Source organism: Mobula birostris, chromosome 4 (genome assembly GCF_030028105.1).
Source record: "Mobula birostris isolate sMobBir1 chromosome 4, sMobBir1.hap1, whole genome shotgun sequence".
NCBI classification, from domain to species: domain Eukaryota; kingdom Metazoa; phylum Chordata; class Chondrichthyes; order Myliobatiformes; family Myliobatidae; genus Mobula; species Mobula birostris.
Window position 1 is genome coordinate 145058485 of NC_092373.1, and position 20162 is coordinate 145078646.

Sequence of the window (20162 nt, forward strand, 5' to 3'; positions counted from 1 at the left end):
AATGATTATAAACAGTTTGCAATTAAAATAAATAAAATAATACCTAGGCACTTAAAACAACAAAGTATCACCCTTCAAAAAGTCTCATTTTACACTTCATAGCACATTTGAGGAAATTATGAGGCTGTGTTGCAGTACACTTGTGATACAACATACATGCCTTTGACAAAACTAATCACTGCAATGCTTTAGAAATTGAACATATATTATATTTAATGAATGTATACATGCTGTGATGCTTTTAAATTAAACTTAGATATTTTATCAAATGCAAATTGGGATTTTTAAATATAAAACGCACATAAATGGAACATAATAATGCAATGTTTATCATGAAATATCCCTTAAATACTTACAAATGCACATTTTCAAGCCTAGGAACTTTTTTTTTTGTTGGGACCTGGTCATTGTCCATCTCTAATTACCCTTGAGAAGGCACAAAATAAATCATTTTGTTCCTCTGCAGACGCACCACTCCAGGAGATCTTGGTCTAACCTGTGACCCAGGCCTCTGTTCTTTAATATTACTGGTGAACATATGTTTATCAATCTGACAAATCTGCAGAACATCACTGAAGAAGCAAAGTGCTAGGTATTTTTAGTCTCTATCCAAACAGAAGTTATTGGGGCTTCATAATGGACTGAGCAGGTGAATGCAATAGCACTTGTGGGTGGCGTTGTGAGAAGTAAAGTGGAGGGGACTATATTTCTCTGAATGTTTACTTAATCAGCAAAGGAAACGTACAGATGACAGAAGAATATCACTGAGATCTGTTTTAATGATTCCCAAATTCCCCATTTCTATTATTTTTTGTAAAGAAATTGAAGTAATCCTAAATTATAAGTCAAACTTGAGTAGTTACTTATAAAATTATCTTATAACTTGCAGAAGAATATCATTTAATATACCAGCCAAGAAGAGCAGGGTGAGCTGCCTCAATGACTATTGCCCAGTTGCACTCACATCCACTGTGACGAAGTGCTTTGCGAGGTTGCTCATGGCCAGAATCAACTCCTGCCTAATCAATGACCTGGACCCACTGCAATTTGCCTATTGCCACAATAGATTTACAGCAGATGAAATCTCACTGACTCTCCACTTGGCCTTGGATCACCTGGATTTATATCAAGCTGTTGTTTATTTGTGACAGCTCAGCATTCAACACAATCATACCTTCACTTCAATTCAAAAAGCTCCGAAACCTGCCCTGTGTACTTCCCTCCGTGACTGGAACCTTGACTTCCTCGCTGAGCGACCAGTGTCAGTCCAACCAGATCGGACATAACATTTCCTCCTCATTGACAGTCAACACTGGTGCACCTCAAGTATGCATATTTAACCCACTACTTCACTTTCTACACCCACAACAGTGAAGCTAGGCACAGCTCAAATGCCAGCTATAAAACCGCCGATGACGTAACAATTATTGGCAGAATTTTAGATGGCGATGGGTGAGACAGATGAGCTGGTTGAGTGGAGTTGCAGCAACAACCTTGCACACAATGCCTGTCAGACTAAAACATTAATTTGGAATTCAGGAAGGGGAAGTCGAGGAAGCTCCTGGGTGTCAACATCTGTGAGGGTCAATCCTGGGCCCAACATAGGGATGTAATTATAAAGAAGGCATGATGGTGTCTGAATTTCAGTAAGAGTTTGAAGAGAATTGGTATGTCACAAAAGACACTCGCAAATTTCTATAGAACTACTGTGGAGAGCTTTCTAACTGGTTGCATCACTATCTGGTATGGAGTGACCATTGCACGGAATTGGATAAAGCTGCAGAGATTTTAAAACTCAGCCAGCTCCATAATGGACACTAGTCTCCCCAGGATCAAAGGCACCTTGAAAAGAGGATGCCTGAAAAAGGTGGCATCCATCATTAAGGACCCTCGTCACCCAGGACATGCTGACTTCTCATTGCTACCATCAAGGAGGAGGTGCAGGAGTCTGAAAACAACACTCAGAGTTTCAGAAACAGTTTCTTCCCTACCACCATCAGATTTCTGAATGGACAATCAATCCATGAACACTACCTCATTATTTGTTTTGCTCTTTTTGCTCAACTTATTTAATTTAATTTTTTACATATATTTCTTATTGTAATTTATAGTTTTTGCTTCTGTAGTTCAATATACCGCTGTTGTAAACAACACATTTCACAACATGTGCCAGTGATATTAAATCTGATTCTGATTTTGACTCTGAAGCTGCAAAGGGTTGTTGACTCAGCCAGTTCTATCACAGGCACAACCCTCCTTCCTTATATTCAGACACCTTGAAAAGGCGGTGATGATGAGGTAGGTTTTCAAAGCTTGCAGAGGGATTTAGGCCAGTTAGAAGAGTGGGCTGAAAGATGGCAGATGGAGTTTAATGCTGAAAAAAGTGAGGTGCTACATTTTGGTAGGACTTATCAAAATAGGACATTCATGGTAAATGGTAGGGCATTGAAGAAGGCTGTAGAACAGAGGGATCTAGGAATAATGGTGCATAGTTCCCTGAAGGTGGAATCTCACGTGGATAGGGTGGTGAAGAAAGCTTTTGGTTTGCTGGCCTTTATTAATCAGAGTATTGAGTATAGGAGTTAGGATGTAATGTTGAAATTGTATAAAGCATTGGTAAGGCCAAATCTGGAGTATTGTGTACAGTTCCGGTCACCGAATTATAGGAAAGATGTCAATACGATTGAGAGAGTACAGAGAAGGTTTACTAAAATGTTGCCTGGGTTTCATCTCCTAAGTTACAGAGAAAGGTTGAAGAGGTTCAGTCTTTATTCTTTGGAGCGTAAAAAGTTGAGGGGGGACTTGATAGAGGTGTTTAAGATTATGAGGGGGATTGATAGAGTTGACATGGATAGTCTTTTTCCATTGAGAGTGGGGGAGATTCAGACAAGAGGACATGAGTTGAGAGTTAAAGGACAAAAGTTTAGGGGTAACATGAGGGGGAGCTTCTTTACTCAGAGAGTGGTAGCTGTGTGGAACGAGCTTCCAGCAGAAGTGGTTGAGGCAGGTTCGATGTTGTCGTTTAAAGTTAAATTGGATAGCTATATGGACAGGAAAGGAATGGAGGGTTATGGGCTGAGTGCAGGTTGGTGGGACTAGGCGAGAGTAAGCATTCGGCACGGACTAGAAGGGCCGAGATGGCCTGTTTCCATGCTGTAATGGTTAAATGGTTATATGGTTATCTTGAAAAGGCGGTGCCACAAGAAGGTGGGATCCATCGTTATGGACTTTCATCACCCCGGATCTGCACTCTTCTCATTACTGCTATCAGGGAAAAGGTACAAGAGCCTAAAGACACACACTTAATGCTTTATGGACAGCTTCTTCTCTCTGCCGATGATTTCTGTAGTTCATGAAACCATGAGCACTACCTCAGTATTCATCTTTTGCACTTTTTATTTTATTTTTATTGTAACTTATAGTTTTTTTGTTTTCTACTGTACAGCTACAACAAAACAACAAACTCCACGAAATATGTCAGTGATAATAAACCTGATTCTGATTCTGAATTCCAAAGATTCATAATCCTCTGAATGAAGGCATTTTTTTCTCTCTCAATCCTGAATGGCAGACCCTTTCTAGCTCTGAAAAGGGAACTAGTGCTTTCCCAGCATATATGATGAATAAACTCTTCTCGGGCTTGCAGCCGGGTACAGGTACAATTTTAATCAATGTTTCAATGACAAAATTTGCCATCTTCATCAGGGATGATGTCTGGGCATGTCTAGTCTGGTGGTATTTATATCCCCATCATCTGTCCCTCCTGATTGGTTAGTCCCCATCCAATCAGGGTTCCACTGTCCCACTTTGTTTACAAACTATAAAATGGTACTTGATTGTGAACAAGGTGGGTCAGCAGAAACCTGACTCAATGGACACTTCATTAAGTACCTGCTAATGGGCATGCTCTGCTGGTGACCTGCACATCCCTGAGTGTATTGGTTATTAATGCAAAAAAAACATATTTCACTGTATTTTTTAAAGTACATATGATAAATCTGAATCTGAAATGTGGTACATATAACCATAACCACAAAGGGATGCAGTTCATTCAAGAATGGGGTTTGAACAAGTCACACCATTGGTAGGGATACTCCTGGAGAGGATACTAATTTATGCACATTTGAAAAGGCAAGTCTGTTGTGCATTTAATATTTCAGTAATGATTGAGTAATGTTGTAAATATACTATCTGATTAAGCATTCTTTGTTGTTTATATAATTCATTATGGGTTATATGTAAAAGTGCATGAATTGCACACATCATTTCATTACCACGTGGTATGTATTGGCAGTGCTTAAAGTGAGAGACATTTCAGTCTCTTGTGCCTTTCTTTGAATTAGTTTAATGTTTTGAAGATACAAAACATAATGTTGGTGTCAAGGTATTTTTGAAACAAACCCGAGACAGTTATCGACCTGTTGAAGTGCAGCTAGATATTTGAACTAAAAAAAATACAGCGAGGGATGGCAAGTAGAAAATACAGTGCAGTACGTGTTCTTTGGAAGGGAAGACACAATCAAATTTTTTTTAAAGTTCAGAAAATGGAAAAATTCACAGGTTCATAAAGAGTGAGTACCAGGTGATAATAATTATAAAAAAGCACAGAAATGGCTGGCTACATCGGAAAGATTAGCGTGTTTGATTCCACAAAAGATAACTGGCTCAGGTATACTAAGCTAAGAGACGCAAATGAAATAGCCAATGCAAAAGATGTATCAATTTTGCTGAGTGCATTGGGTTTAAAGGCATTCAATTTACTTCCAAGTTTTACTGCTCCAATCAAACCAGCAGAAAAGAGCTTGGCTTGTATTGTGAAAATAATGCAGGAACATTTAGAACTGAAGCCATTGTTAATTGCAAAATGCTTTAGGCTTCATAAGTGGAATTAAAAAGAATGGGAGTTCACTTCAGCATACGTCGCTGAATTGAATAGATAGCCTGAGCATTGTCAGTTCAGTAATGGATTTAATGATGCACTGAGAGATTGTTTTGCTTGTGGAATCTTAAAAGAAAGCTTTCAAAAATGGCTCCTAACTGAAGCAGGGTTCACATTTAAAAGAGCCATTGAAATCGCTGTATGAATGGAAACAGCAGACAGGGATGCAATTGACTTACAGTTGGGAATGCAAGTGAGCATATACAAGATCACAACATCTGTGCGTGGCTGAACAAAATGTGTTACCATTGCAGCAGAGGCTCACAAACATGAAACCAATGCAAATTTAAAGGCAAAACTTGCAGAAAATACAACAAAGTAGGACACATACCAAGAACATGTCAGGTAGATGAAAAAGGAAAACAAGAGGAGAGATCAGATAATAAAGGGAACAATGGAAGGATTAATGTGAGAATACTCCAGTGAACTAAATGTGCTTTACCCAGATCAAGATGCACAAACTAAGGAGAAGAAAAAGGAAGAAGGAAAAGGTGGCTACTGCAGTCTGAACCACCTCTTGCATTCTCAGAATGGAGGAGGTCTCACAAGCTGAGATTGTTTTCACAGCCTCACGTCTCACCTGCCAAGCAGAGTGGTTCCCCTTGTCGGAAAAGTCATTATCCCACAAGAGTAAGAAATCCTCCACAGCAATTAAATCTTTAGGGCTGAATGGGACAATTTAAAATTTACTGTGCTGTGGACATCTGTATATAATAGTTGTATTACACAGTTGAGATGCATTCTGTATTGAGTTGGAGCTTATAGCTAAACAGGGAGGAGTGCTGTGTATTTAATATTCCACTAATATTTGAGTAATCTTGTAAGTACATTGTTTGATTAAGCATTCTTAAAGTAAAAGATGAAGTTAGACTCACATTTCAGACTCCCATCTCTTCCTTTAGTTTAATGTTTTGAAGTTATAGAACATAGCATTACTTGCTTAGCAACAGTCAGCACAGCTTTGTGTAGGTCAGGCCAAGCCTTACAAACTTGGTCAAACTTTTATTTTGAGGTGACAAAGGAGCTTGATGAGGAAAAGGCAGTGACGTTTTCTACACGGACTTTAGTGAGGCACTTGATAAGATCCCTCATGGTGAGTCGGTTCAGAAAACAGAGATGCATGAGCTCCATAGTGCATTGCAGGTTTGGGTTCAGAACTGCCTTGCCCATAGAGGAGAGAGCAGGGAGAAAGGCTGTAGCCAATCAAGTGGCTACTGAGTTTATGTTTATCCTCTTCTGCTACCGTAGCCCATCCACTTCAAGGTTTCATGTGTTCTGTGTTCAGAGATGTTCTCCCACACACCACCGTTGTAACACAGGTTACTTGAGTTACTAACACCCTCCTGTCAGCTTGAACCAGTCTGGCCATTCTCACCGACCTCTCTCATCAACGAGACATTTTCACCCACAGAGCTGCCACTCACTGGGAGTTTTTGTTTCTCGCACCGTTTTCCATAAACTCTAGTGACTATTGTGTGTGAACATCCCAAGAGATCAGCAGTTTCTGAAATACTCAAACAACCACCCCATCCGGCACCAACAATCATTCCATGGTCAAAGTCACTTAGATCACATTGCTTCCCCATTCTGATGTTTGGTCTGAACAATAACTGAAACACTCGACCATGCTTTACACATTTAGCTGCTACCACATGATTGGCTGATTAGATACTTGCATTAACAAGGTGTAACTAATAAAGTAGCCACTGAGTATATATGTACTGTATATTTTGCCTTCAAAGTCAAATTAAATATTTTTCTACTGTAACCATATTGCACCTATTCTATATTGTTCTTATGTAAAGGACCCAGGTCAACGCTGATGAGTGGGTGTGGCAATGGATTAGGAATTGTAGCATATCTGATTGGTCAAACAGTTGGTTGAAAACCTTTCACTGCAAGTTTCAATCGAGCCCAAGCCACAAGAGATTGGATATTCAGATGTTAGTAGAGACGGGCTGCAAAAGCCCAACAGAATGTGATGTTGGATCTGATAGGAAAAGAAATGATCCATTTTCAAGCTTGGCTCACAGTGAGTCAGATCCTTACAAGTAAATGTACTTATCCCTTCTATTTAACTTCATTCTATTTGTTGAACATTTGTTTAAAGAAAATTGAATTTAACGAAACATCGTTCCAACTGATTCCTGATCTTTTTCCCATTATATGGGGAAGGTCTTTTGCGATTTGGCTGGGTTGGGAATAGCTGAGCTCGGGTCTATCACAGGGCTGTCAGGGTGAGATGGGGGAAAGGGGTCAGCAGGAGTCAGTTGGGGGTGGATATGCTCTGATCTCTGATGGAGTGAGATCACTCTTTACATGCAGGCCATGAAAAAAGCTGAGAACAAATCCCCTTCCTCACAGGTAGGCATGAGGCAATTCAAGAGTTAGGCCCTACAGAAAGAAATAACCCATCCGCAGCTAAAGGAGAGCTCCTGACAATCCTCCCATGACTTCAGGAAGATAATGTCCTTTGCTGAGAGGGCAGAGTACTGGAAGCAGCATCCTCCAGTACAAATGGGCAGTCGCCTGCACAGGGGGGGCCTACCTCTGTTGTCTCAGACCTCGGGAGGTCTGGCCTCGTTCACTCTGAGGCTGACATTGGGTGTACTCCATACTGCTGCTGAAGCCAGCCACTGCTCTAATTGCTGACGGACGGGACTCGTGACCTGAGAACCTGAAGACAAACATAGCATGTTGCTCCAGCTGCTGGGCAACAGAAAAGTGTAACTATTTCAAGGCCAAGATGATGCTTGAGACTAGATACTTGACCTGAGCCCAACAAGACATGCCTCTGTATGTTGGGATAGGGTCGGGTATTGAAGAGTCCCTTGGGCTCAGCTCAGTTTTGAACTTCCCTTGGTGAGATCAGACTTGTGAGTTGATTTAGAAGATCAAACTGAAATGGGTGATTCTGCTGCTCCATTAACTTAAATATCTCTAATTGCAAATATGAAGAAAGGGGTTCACAAATCTGAAGCAACCAGAATGCTGAGTCACTGTGGTGATGAATCGGCATACAGGAGGGAGATTGAAAATCTGCTTGAACGGTGCCACAACAACAACCTCTCACTCAACATCAGCAAGACCAAAGAGCTGATCATTGACTACAGAGCCAGTCGTCATCAGGGGATCAGAGGTGAAAAATGTCAGTGCCTTAAATTCCTTGGCATTGTCATTTCAGAGGATCTGTCCTTGGACCAGCACGTGACTGCCATTACAAAGAATGTATGGCAGCACTTCTACTTCCTTTGAAGTTTGCAAAGATTCAGCATGCTATCTGAAGCTTTGACAAACTTCTATAGATGCACAGTGGAGAGTATCTTGACTGGTTGCATCCATACTGGCCATATGGAAACATTTTTGGCCAGAAACAACTGCAATTGACAAATCATTGAACAGGGATGAGGCAAGGGCAGTGGAAACAGACAGAACAAAAAGTCTTTGTTCTTGCCATAGGGTGACAGGAATGGAGGTGGCCATTTTGTGTACTATTTGGTAAACTCTGGGGTATTCAAAGCAGTTGAACGTGGACACAAGGATTTTCTGCTAATGATCTGCTAAACCTGAGATTACTCTCAGATAGGAAGCTATTTGTTTGCAGAAGGAGCAGTTTGTGATCTGGTCATCTGGGTCCAGTGTCTGGCTGACTTGATTAAACTGATCTGAACCACCCTGCGTTAGAAATTGACTAAGGAAGAAGGCTGAAGGGAGAGCCATAAAGCAACACTGCTCGTAGCCTGGGCCACATCCAATGAGAAGCTGATACAGGTCAATCAGATGACCATGAGCCAACAAAACTGAAACGTCATAGATTGATCAGATAAGAGAAAGAATGAGAATGGAGGATTTTGGAAGTACAGGCAGCGACAACTCTCTGGAGATGAACCATCGCGATGTGGAGGACCACGTGATGGACGTGTGGAGATCACATCTGGACCATGAGGAACACCTGGCCAGCATAGACTCTTGCCCCTGGGTATTACCTTTTCTATTCTTTGACTGTTCATGGAGGTCAGGGGAACCTAGCAGGTGCGCACACAGGTATTGAGTTGTGTAAATTCACATGCTTATTAGTTGAGACATAATGGTACTTGTCAGTAAATACAGATTCTCTCAGTGCCTAAATGAATATTATTGTTGAGTTAATTTTTCTAACACCATCATTGCCAGTGAATGGAAAAACCTAAAAAAAAGTAGTGGACATTGCAGGAAAAGCCCACCCCACCACCCCCTATCATTGAGCACTTCTGCCACAAGAAAGCAGCATCCATCATCAAGGACCCCACCAACCAGGCCATGCTCTCTTCTCACTGCTGCCATTGGGAAGGAGATACAGGAGCTTTAGGTCCCACACTAACAGGTTCGGGAACAGTTATTACCCTTCAGCAATCAGGCTCCAGAACCAGTGTGGATAACTTCACTCACCTCAACTCTAAACTGATTCCACAACCTAGGGACTCACTTTCAAGGAAACTAAAAATCATGTTCTCAATGTTATTTATTATTTATTTATTTATTATTACTATTTGTTTTTCTTGTATTAGCACAGCTTGCCTTTCTTTTTGCACATTGGTTGTTTGTCCATCTTTGTGAGTGTTTTTTCTCATTGATTCTTCAGTGTTTCTTTACATTTACTGTAAATGCTGCAAGAAACCGAGTCCCAGGGTAGTATAGGGTGACGTATCTCGAAAATAACTTTATTTTGAACTTTGATTGACTGAACAATTTATTGAAACAGACTGTGCCATGCATTTCTATAAAATCAGCATGCAATGATAGAAAAGGCAATGTGCATCACGTAAAAGGTGATACATTCTTTGTATTCTAAAGGAACAAATTAACATTCAGAACAAGTGACAAATTACGTCTGTAATGTTTCTGTGCTGCCGGATGATTCTATTATCTGCAGCTCTTTTTGATTTTCAATATTATATTTACTACAACATGTTACTTTGCCTCATCTTACATGGCCATCACGTATATGCAAATAATTTTCTGTCAATAGTTTTATCTGAGGTTTGCACTGTTGTGGGAATAGATCTTGTGACAAGTCCACATAGGTATTGCTTGCCATTATGAAAAGGTCTTGAATTCCATTAGGTGCCAGGAATGTCCCAACATCTCACTTTGTAAAAGACTCAGTAGAGCCCTTTTCCACAATTCCAATGGCTGCCACACACAACATCAGTCTGCATACGCGGTCGACCAGTACATCATTTGAATTGTATTACAGAAACTTCAGTGCAATATTCCACAACTCTGGTTAGACTCTTTGCAATTCTACTGGCTTGAATGTAGTGTACAAAGCACCAGTTACTCAAGATGATTGATGATGCAAAAACAAAACTATGTTGCTATTTGCGGAAAAAAAATGCAAATTGCTGGTGGAACTTACTGGGTCAAGCAGCATCTGTGGAGGAAGAGAGTTATTTCAATTCAATTCAAGCTTAAGTGTCATTCAACCATACATGAATAGCCATGAATATGGCCAAACAAGACAGCATTACTCCAGGGTCAAGATGCAAATCAAAGTACCAACAGTCATACATAGCACATGCAGATAGCAAGCACATGTAAGATATCAGTAAAATACAGCCACGGAAGAAAATATAGTCCTGATCTTGTCCATGAATGCCGCAGAAATCTGCAGCTGAACACGATACAGCTTGTCTTCTGCTGAGAATACCAGGAGGGTCGGGGGCAGCACCGACTCCAGCCTGGACGCCACACCACACCACCCCTGGTGGAGCACAGGGGCTTCGCTGCCTCTCTCCTGGTGGCCGTAAACAGGTGACACTGCGGCTTGAGGCCTAGTCCTCACTACCACTGAGGCCACACAGCTCCCCTGCCACCCACCAAGATATCAGTGAATTGGACTTGCAGCATTCCACATTAACACATTAACAATGTCCAAAAGGGTCTTGTGATCACAAGAAAAGCAACTAAAGACGGTCACTCGCTATTAGACAGCAGGCCTCCTTCGTCCACTGACTCCTCCTAAGCCTCTCTGCCGCAAGCAGCAGCAAGACCTGCACCAAGTCCAGTTCCTTCAGTTTCTCTGCCAACGAGCAACCTGCTGATGAGGTAGACCTGCATTACGTCAAGTTCTAAATGTCTAGCAGGATCTGGTGATAATAAAAGATACATTTTAGAAGGACAGTATTATCCTTTGTTGACCTTGTAGAATCCGCTGTGATCAAATCTTATGGGAAATGGGAAGACTGAGAGGAGTCATCAAGTCAAACGTGCCTGTATCTCCATAGATATACCTGACCCACTGAGTTCTTACACCATTTCATTGCTCCAGATTACAGTATCTGCTGTCTCGTGTTTCTAAGATATTACTATAATAGTCTTCTAAATATATTTCGGTTTCCTAGTATAAAATCCTCTTCAAATGTGATGCCTTAAAATTTTCTGTTATTTTTATTTGCTTTCAGGTGGAGGACAAAACAGAACTTGGACTACAGCTTTTTAATGATGTATGCTCAAGCCAAAGGAATGTTTTATTTACAGGTATAGTAACGGTAACTTTATGCTACTTGTTATACAATTGTAGAACCCTTAAGAAATCAATTTCATCCAACCATCTAGCACTATATGGACCACTCACAGTTCATATCATGGGAACTAGAGTCAAGGATTTAAAAGCTTTCAAATGAAATAAAGCAAGGCACTGAAGGTTATGACAACTTTACTGAAGGTCATTAATTTGAACTTCCATCAGAATCAGTAGTGTAAACATTGACTAGACTCTTCTCCATAGATGCTACCTGGCCTGCTGAGTTCCTCCAGCATTTTGTGTCTATAACTATACTCATTCTACTTCTGGTGTTCCCACAACCGATGGTCTCACTTTCAGGGCTCTTTATTTTGCCTTTGGGCCTTTCTTACACACCTGTCTTTGTAAATGTCCTGAATAGTGGGAAGTTCACATCTACAGATACGCTGGGCTATCCGCACCATTCCCTGCAGGGTCCTGCGATTGAGGGAGGTACAGTTCCCATATCAGGCAGTGATGCAGCCAGTCAGGATGCTCTCAATTGTGCCCCTATAGAAAGTTCTTAGGCTTTGGGGGCCCATACCAAACTTCCTCAACTGTCTGAGGTGATAGAGGCGCTGTTGTGCCTTTTTCACCACACAGCCAGTATGTACAGGCCACGTGAGATGATGTTCATGCCGAGGAACTTAAAGCTGTTCTCCCTCTCAACCCCAGATCCATTAATGTCAATGGGGTGAGCCTGTCTCCATTCCTCCTGTAATCCACAACCAACTCCTTTGTTTTTGCGACATTGAGGGAGAGGTTGTTTTCTTGACACCACTGTGTCAGGGTGATGACTTGTTCTCTGTTGGCTGCCTCATTATTATTTGAGATTAGGTCAATCAGTGTAGTATCATCAGCAAATTTAATTAGCAGATTGGAGCTGTGGGTGGCGACACAGTCATGGGTATACAGAGAGTAAAGGAGGGGGCTTAGGACATAGCCCTGAGGGGCACCTGTGTTGAGGGTCAGAGGGGCAGAGGTGAGGGACCCCACTCTTACCATCTGCCGGCGATTTGACAGAAAGTCCAGGATCCAGCTACACAAGATAGGTTGAAGGCCAAGGTGTCTGAGCTTCTTGTGGAGCCTGGAGGGAATTCTGGTGCTGAATGCTGAACTGTAGTCCAAGAACAGCAGTGGCAGTAGCAAAAGCATGATCTCCTTTTTCATCCTTGGTGAATACTTCACATTTTCCTTACATCAAATCTGTGAAACCCTGAAAGGGTAGATGGTTTTCCTGCAGTGTTGCTGTCTTAATGATTGAAACATCCCAAAGGTATTCTGTGTGAATCTGCACTGTGTGCTGTGATAACTGACCATTGTAAATTTCTCCTGGTAGGAGTATCAGTGTTAGAATCTGAGATGAGCTGATAGGGCAAATTTTAAAAATGCATTATTATAATAAAGGAGGATTATTGGTCACATGGACAGAGTGGTCTGAACAGCCTCTTTCCATGCTCTAAATCTCTATAACTATATAGCAGTCTGACATGAAAGAAATCGATGATTTAACAAAATCCCCTTTCTCGGATATTCTTTGGTGAATTTAACTGTAGTTAATCCATACAATCAGCAATCTGAAAGACTGTACTATCCTCTGGATATCAGGATAGAATAGAAACAGGGAAGAAAATAAACAGCACTTCCGTCCCATTTTTACTCCTTGATTTCCTTTGCCAATTCAAACAATGGCATTTAAACGTTCTCTTTTATATTGAGTAAACATTGATTCAGATTAATTAATATGTCGCATGTTCTTTGGAACAAACAGTGAAATGTGTCGTTTGCGGTAAGAACCAACACAACTCAAGGATATGCTGCAGGAAGCCCGCAGGTGTAGCCATATTTTCCTCCATCAACATAGAAACCCCACCATGTTCACAGAACACACAAGCAACCACAACAGGACAACAGCAAACAAAACAACAATAGTACAACAAGGCTCTTACCCCCAACACACACACACACACACACACACACACACACACACACACACACACACACACACACACTCCTCTAACCACAGGGCAGGCTGTCTCTGGCCCTTCAGGGGACTCGCGGACATTACACAGAATCACTGTAAACTCCTCTCCCCCACAAATGCTGCTCCACCTGCCGAGTTGCTCGACCAGTTTGTTTCATCAATGATTGTGTTTCGATCTGTGTTTTCAGAATAAATATACATTCTATGCTTGCAAGACATCTATTTTGAGGTATTTAGATTTAAAATAATGTTAGAAGGGGGTTGAAGTAAACACAAATAGACTCTTAACTTAATACTGTTGTGTCATTTTGCATTAAAATTACTTTTCAGTCATGTGCAAATACAAACTGTTGAAAGCAACCTGGTAGGTAAAAGACCTTGTGTTAGGACTATATAGGGTGATGAACACTTTCCCGTTCTAGCAGAGAACGCTAATGACTGTTACCGATGGCATTAGATTTCACTGACTAGAGAATTAGATGTAGGCTGAATTGATGATTTCGCTGACTTCAGAGGAAAAGAACGTACAGTATCTGAGAACTAATTTGTGAATGTAAATAGTAGTAACCCACTTTGTGACTTCAAGGCTAAAGAAAAGCTTGAAGGCTTTTCTTTTGGAGTGAGGTGAAAGAAGTTTCCTAAAGCCACATTGGCTGACCTTAATATAATTGGGGTGCTATAACCTACCAGGTCTGCATTGAATCCTTCCCCATTTGCTTGTGGAAATGGGGCTTGTCATGGGTGTGTCACCAGGGGTGGAATGACCTGCTTTCCAGCTAGAATGAGCTGAATGATTGCACTTTCACCAGAGCTACACTATGCAATTACAATCAGAATAATAAAGCCATAAATGTAACAATTTTGTATTACTTAGTGATTCGATACTTTTATGAGTGCAAGTTGCACTGGTAACAGTTAATAAGGCAATTTGACAAATAGGAGATTAAAAACACTTAAATAGTACATGAATTTGATATATGCATTCAGAAAATCTTCAGTCTCTTTTCATGTGGTCTGTCTGTTCCATTTGAGTATGCACATGCCCAAATCCTTTGTCCTTTCATCCCATTCTGTAATGTTTTTGTCTATCAATAAAAACCAAAAACAGCCTAAAGCAATTAATATCTGTGTAACTCTGATCCAAATGCTGCAGATTTACACATCCTTTCATAGTCTATTGAGATTGGCACAAGAGTCTCACAGCAGTCTGCCAAGAGACTAATATTGTAGCCATAATGCGATAATAACAGTAGGCCATACGATCCTTCTGTGAAGAAATGAGATGCTATTGTTCTTTGTGCCCATTAGAGTATCTCTGATAATTGTGCAACTCTAAAGCTCAAAGTGTTTCAGGTGATTCAGTTACAATCTGTTCAGCAGGGATTTTGGTGTGATAGAGATTCAAAAAACTTTAAGCGACAAATATGACAGCTGCTTCTAACATCCTCATTTTTAATTCATGCAGTAAACACAGACTTAGTTATGAAGTGAATACCTTCTAGTTGTTCATGTTGCACGGCCCCTGGATGACAAATGCTTGCTCTTTCTCAAGGGCATTTGTACACTTTTCCAGTAATTACTTCTGCCATTCACCAATTTGCATGCTGGTTTCTTTCATAGGAACAAATCGGAAAGAAGTTGGTATCTTGCCAAGGAATAATTACAATAATAGCTAAACAATAAACATGTTCCCTAAAAATGCCAGCAATATAGATTTTTTTTTATCATAGGTTAGTGCAGAGAACCTGTGGGCAGTTAAAATTGATCTCGGGTATTAGGAAGCTTGGAATAAAGGTTTTCTTTCTTACTAATATACTTCAATTATGCTAGAAATGGCATTTTCAGCAAATGTTATTGTAAATTTTTCAAAACACAAACCAAAATTAAAATATGCATCAAAAAGATTAATGCTGGCATTAAAACGGGAGAAAATACATTCATAGAGGTGAAGATCCAAAGGAATGTCGAAGACTGGAAACACACAGAACATGAGGGAGCATTGATGAAGATAGAGTGAAGTTTTAATGAAGCATCTTCCAATTGAGATATTGATTCTATTGCTCCTTCCACCGATACTCTTGACCTGCTCTGTGCATTTTCTTACATTTGACAAGGTCTTGCATGGGAGGCTGGCCAAGAAGGTTCAGCCACCCGGCATTCAGGATGAGGTCATAAACTGGATTAGAAATTGGCTTTGTGGAAGAAGTCGGAGAGTGGTGGTAGATGGTTGCCTCTCTGATTAGGAACCCTCTCTGACTGCAGGGATCGATCCTGGGTTTATTGTTGTTTGTCATCTATATCACTGATTTGGATGATAATGTGATTAACTGGATCAGCAAATTTGCAGATAACTTCAAGATTTGGGATGCAGTGGACAGCGAAGAAGACTATCATGGCTTGCAGCAAGATCTGGACTGGTTGGAAAAATGGGCTGAAAAATAGCAGATGGCATTTAATGCAGACAAGTGTGAGGTGCTGCTCTTCAGTAGGACCAAATAGGTTAGATTTTAACAATGAACAGTAGGGCACTGAGGAGTGCTATAAAACAAGGGAATCTGGGAATACAGGTCTATAAGTCATTGAAATTGGTGTCACAGGTTAACAGGGTCATTAAAAAGCTTTTAGCACATTGGCCTTCATAAATCAAAGTATTGAATACAGGAGATGGAATGTTATGTTGAGGTTATATAAAACATCGGTGAGGCCTACAGGAAAGTTCAGAGATTACAGAGAAGATTTACAAGGATGTTGCTGGGACTGGAGGAACTGAGTACACAAAAGATTAAATAGGTTAGCACTTTATTCCTTGGAGCATTGAAATAAAAGGGAGATTTGATAGAGGTATACAAAATTATGAAGAGTATAGATAGGGTAAATGCAAACAGGCTTTTTCCACTAAGATTGGGTGGGACTACAACTAAAGGTCATGAATTAAGGGTAAAAGATGAAAAGTTTAGGGGAATATGAGGGAAAACTTCTTCACTCAGAGGTTTGTGAGAGTGTAGAATGAGCTTGCAGCGCAAATGGTACCTGCAAGCTCAATGTTAACGTTTAAGGGAAGTTTGGATAGGTACATGGATGGTAGAGCTATGGAGGGCTTTGGTCCCAGTGCAGGTCAATGGGAGTAGGCAGCTTAAATGGTTCGGCCCAGACTAGATTTGCTGAAGAGCCTGTTTCTGTGCTGTACTTTTCTATGATTCTGTAAATAGATTTCTAAATCTAACAATGTCAGATCACGGGAAGGTTGGTTGTTCGTCCATCGTTGACGTCGATGAGGACCTCGACACCATAACGATGGTGTCGAGACTAGCGCGTGATTTAGATTTAGGTGAGGGAGAGTTGCGCAGCGTCAGCCTCATTCTCTCTTCCCAATTTCCATCTGGATCCAGTGGCAAGACAGAGTCTAGATGGCTGGAGATGGGACTAGGTGCAGTGGATGACCAGGACATCTTCTGTGTCTTGTCCTGCTCTACACGTTCCACGACACTTGTAGAGACCTCCTTCTTGACCGCTGGACCTTCCATTGGTCTCGTCCGCTCAATCCGCCGGAGTCTGTCTTCACATGCTGGGATAGACAACTCCCTATCTCACCGAGGGTTTGAGACACGGGCAGGTAGTAAGAGTGGGCTCCCTCACCTCTGACCCTCAGTATAGGTGCCCCTCAAGCCCGTTTCCTACGCCTCCTCCTTTACTCTTTGTTTACCCATGACTGTGTTGCCACCAATCTGTTAATTAAATTTTCTGACAACACTACACTGATTAGCCTAAGCTCAAATAATATTGAGGCAGCCTACAGAGAAGAAGTCATCACCCTGACACAGTGGTGTCAAGAAATCAACCTCTCCCTCAATGACACAAAAACAAAGGAGTTGGTTGTGGACTACAGGAGGAATGGAGACAGGCTCACCGCTATTGACATCAATGGATCTGGGTAGAGAAGGTGAACAACTTTAAGTCCCTCCACATCCACATCACCGAGGATCTCACGTGGTCTGTACACACCAACTGTGTGGTGAAAAAGGCACAGCAGCACCTTTCACCTCAGACGGCTGAAGAAGTTTGGTGTGGGCCCCCAAATCCTAAGAACTTTCTACAAGGGCACGATTGAGAGCATCCTGACTGGCTGCATCACTGCCTGGTATGGGAACTGTACCTCCCTCAATCGCAGGACCCTGCAGAGAGTGGTGCGGACAGCCCAGCGCATCTGTAGTTGTGAACTTCCTACTATTCAGGACATTTACAAAGGCAGGTGTGTAAAAAAGGCCTGAAGGATCACTGGGGACACGAGTCACCCCAACCACAAACTGTTCCAGCTGCTACCATCGGGGAAACGGTACTGCAGCATAAAAGCCAGGACCAACAGGTCAGCTTCTTCCACTAGGCCATCAGACTGATTAATTCCTGCTGACGCAACTGTATTTCTGTGTTATATTGACTGTCCTGTTGTTCATACTACTTATTATAAATTACTATAATTTGTTCATTGCACATTTAGACAGAGATGCAACATAACAATTTTTACTCCTCATGTATATGAAGGATGTAAGAAATAAAGTCAATTCAATTCAATGCACCCACAATGAGGTAGATGCCTGATTTCATTGAACAATTATAATCTGGTAGAGCAAATTGTCTATTTGCTCTGTGACATGTCTGATTTCTAAATAAAATGAAAGAAAATCATGTGGGACATATAATGTTTGATATGTTACACCAAATTACTGCCCATATTATGAAGGTGGAAACATATCAGAATGAGTTTTAAGACACTGAACAAAATGACCTTTTTTTTCGATATTTGTTTTATCACCAGAAGCTCAAATCAAATATTTTTCAATAGTTGGTCAAAGTCCTGTTGGTATTTAAATTCTAAAGCATATTCCAAATATCATCTTTTGTATATATTTTTTTGCATTGGTTACCATTTGGTTGTGTTGACAATTGCAAATCTAACATGTGACCACAGAAAGCAGTGGAGTCGGTTTTAACAATGATTTACTCCAATAGTTATCTAATTTCCAAAGCTCTACACTAGCTTCATTGTTTCTGACAAGCCAGATATTGTACGCAGGGCTATACTAATGAAACATAATTTCATCCTTGAATTGATGCAGAATGCAATTGTACAACGGCAGTTCACCATATTGAACAAAGACACCAATTTGCTCTCACCCGCTCTTCAGTATAACTGAAGTTGGCGTAAGCTGATCTAAAAATTCACAGGTAGCCCAATTACTTTACACTTATTTTGCTGCACATTTGCAAAGGGATGATCATCCAGTTTGTTCCTCCTTAAATTTATGGTTGATTTATTTGAATCCAAAAGAAGTGATGAACTCAATGAAATGACACATATTCAAAGCTTTACTTATTTGGTCAGAGAAAAATTCAGTCTATTACCCACCTTATTTTAGTCAGGTCTCATACTGATGACTGCAATCAAACTGCAGATATCTGCATTATTCTTTGACTCCTTGCTTGGATTGCCAGTATTAGGTCTGATTTTTATTTATTAAGGTAGAATAGAAACATAGAAACATAGAAAATAGGTGCAGGAGTAGGCCATTCGGCCCTTCGAGCCTGCACCGCCATTTATTATGATCATGGCTGATCATCCAACTCAGAACCCCGCCCCAGCCTTCCCTCCATACCCCCTGATCCCCGTAGCCACAAGGGCCATATCTAACTCGCTCTTAAATATAGCCAATGTACTGGCCTCAACTGCTTCCTGTGGCAGAGAATTCCACAGATTCACCACTCTCTGAGTGAAGAAGTTTTTCCTAATCTCGGTCCTAAAAGGCTTTCCCTTTATCCTCAAACTGTGACCCCTTGTTCTGGACTTCCCCAACATCGGGAACAATCTTCCTGCATCTAGCCTGTCCAATCCCTTTAGGATTTTATACGTTTCAATCAGATCCCCCCTCAATCTTCTAAATTCCAACGAGTACAAGCCCAGTTCATCCAGTCTTTCTTCATATGAAAGTCCTGCCATCCCAGGAATCAATCTGGTGAACCTTCTTTGTACTCCCTCTATGGCAAGGATGTCTTTCCTCAGATTAGGGGACCAAAACTGCACACAATACTCCAGATGTGGTCTCACCAAGGCCTTGTACAACTGCAGTAGTACCTCCCTGCTCCTGTACTCGAATCCTCTCGCTATAAATGCCAGCATACCATTTGCCTTTTTCACCACCTGCTGTACCTGCATGCCCACTTTCAATGACTGGTGTATAATGACACCCAGGTCTCGTTGCACCTCCCCTTTTCCTAATCGGCCACCATTCAGATAATAATCTGTTTTCCTATTTTTGCTAAAGTAAAGTGGATAACTTCACTCCCACTCAGGATCAATAAAGCATTCATTATTATTATTAAACTACAGAGAACGCTATTTTCAAATACATGTAATAATACTTTTTACTGTGTGACTTGCTTTAAAATATATTAGCGCTTATTCAGATATGTAATGAAACTAAGCAGCAAGTATGGTCAAATCCTTTGTAATTTATCATCTCAGATTTTTATCTGATTTGCATCATAGTAGTCAGTACTGACAAAGGTTAATTAGATTATGTCCATGGCAGCAGAGGTTTATGGCAGACAATAATTTAGTTCTGGCCTACAGATGGCAAAGAAATATCTTGAGCTTTGTTTCTGCGCTGGCTTGCTGCTTTGGAATTCATCTGGCAACCACT

The 20162-nt window shown here is 41.0% G+C and overlaps 1 protein-coding gene across 1 annotated transcript in view; it reads left to right on the top strand.

Annotated features, from left to right (window-relative positions):
- Window positions 1-20162, top strand: part of LOC140196648 (alpha-1,3-mannosyl-glycoprotein 4-beta-N-acetylglucosaminyltransferase B-like) — a 167966-nt gene that overhangs the window by 100954 nt on the left and 46850 nt on the right. Inside the window, exon 7 of the mRNA XM_072256198.1 lies at window positions 11383-11458. Coding sequence (XP_072112299.1) covers window positions 11383-11458 — 76 coding nt within the window. The remainder of the gene's footprint in view (window positions 1-11382; window positions 11459-20162) is intronic.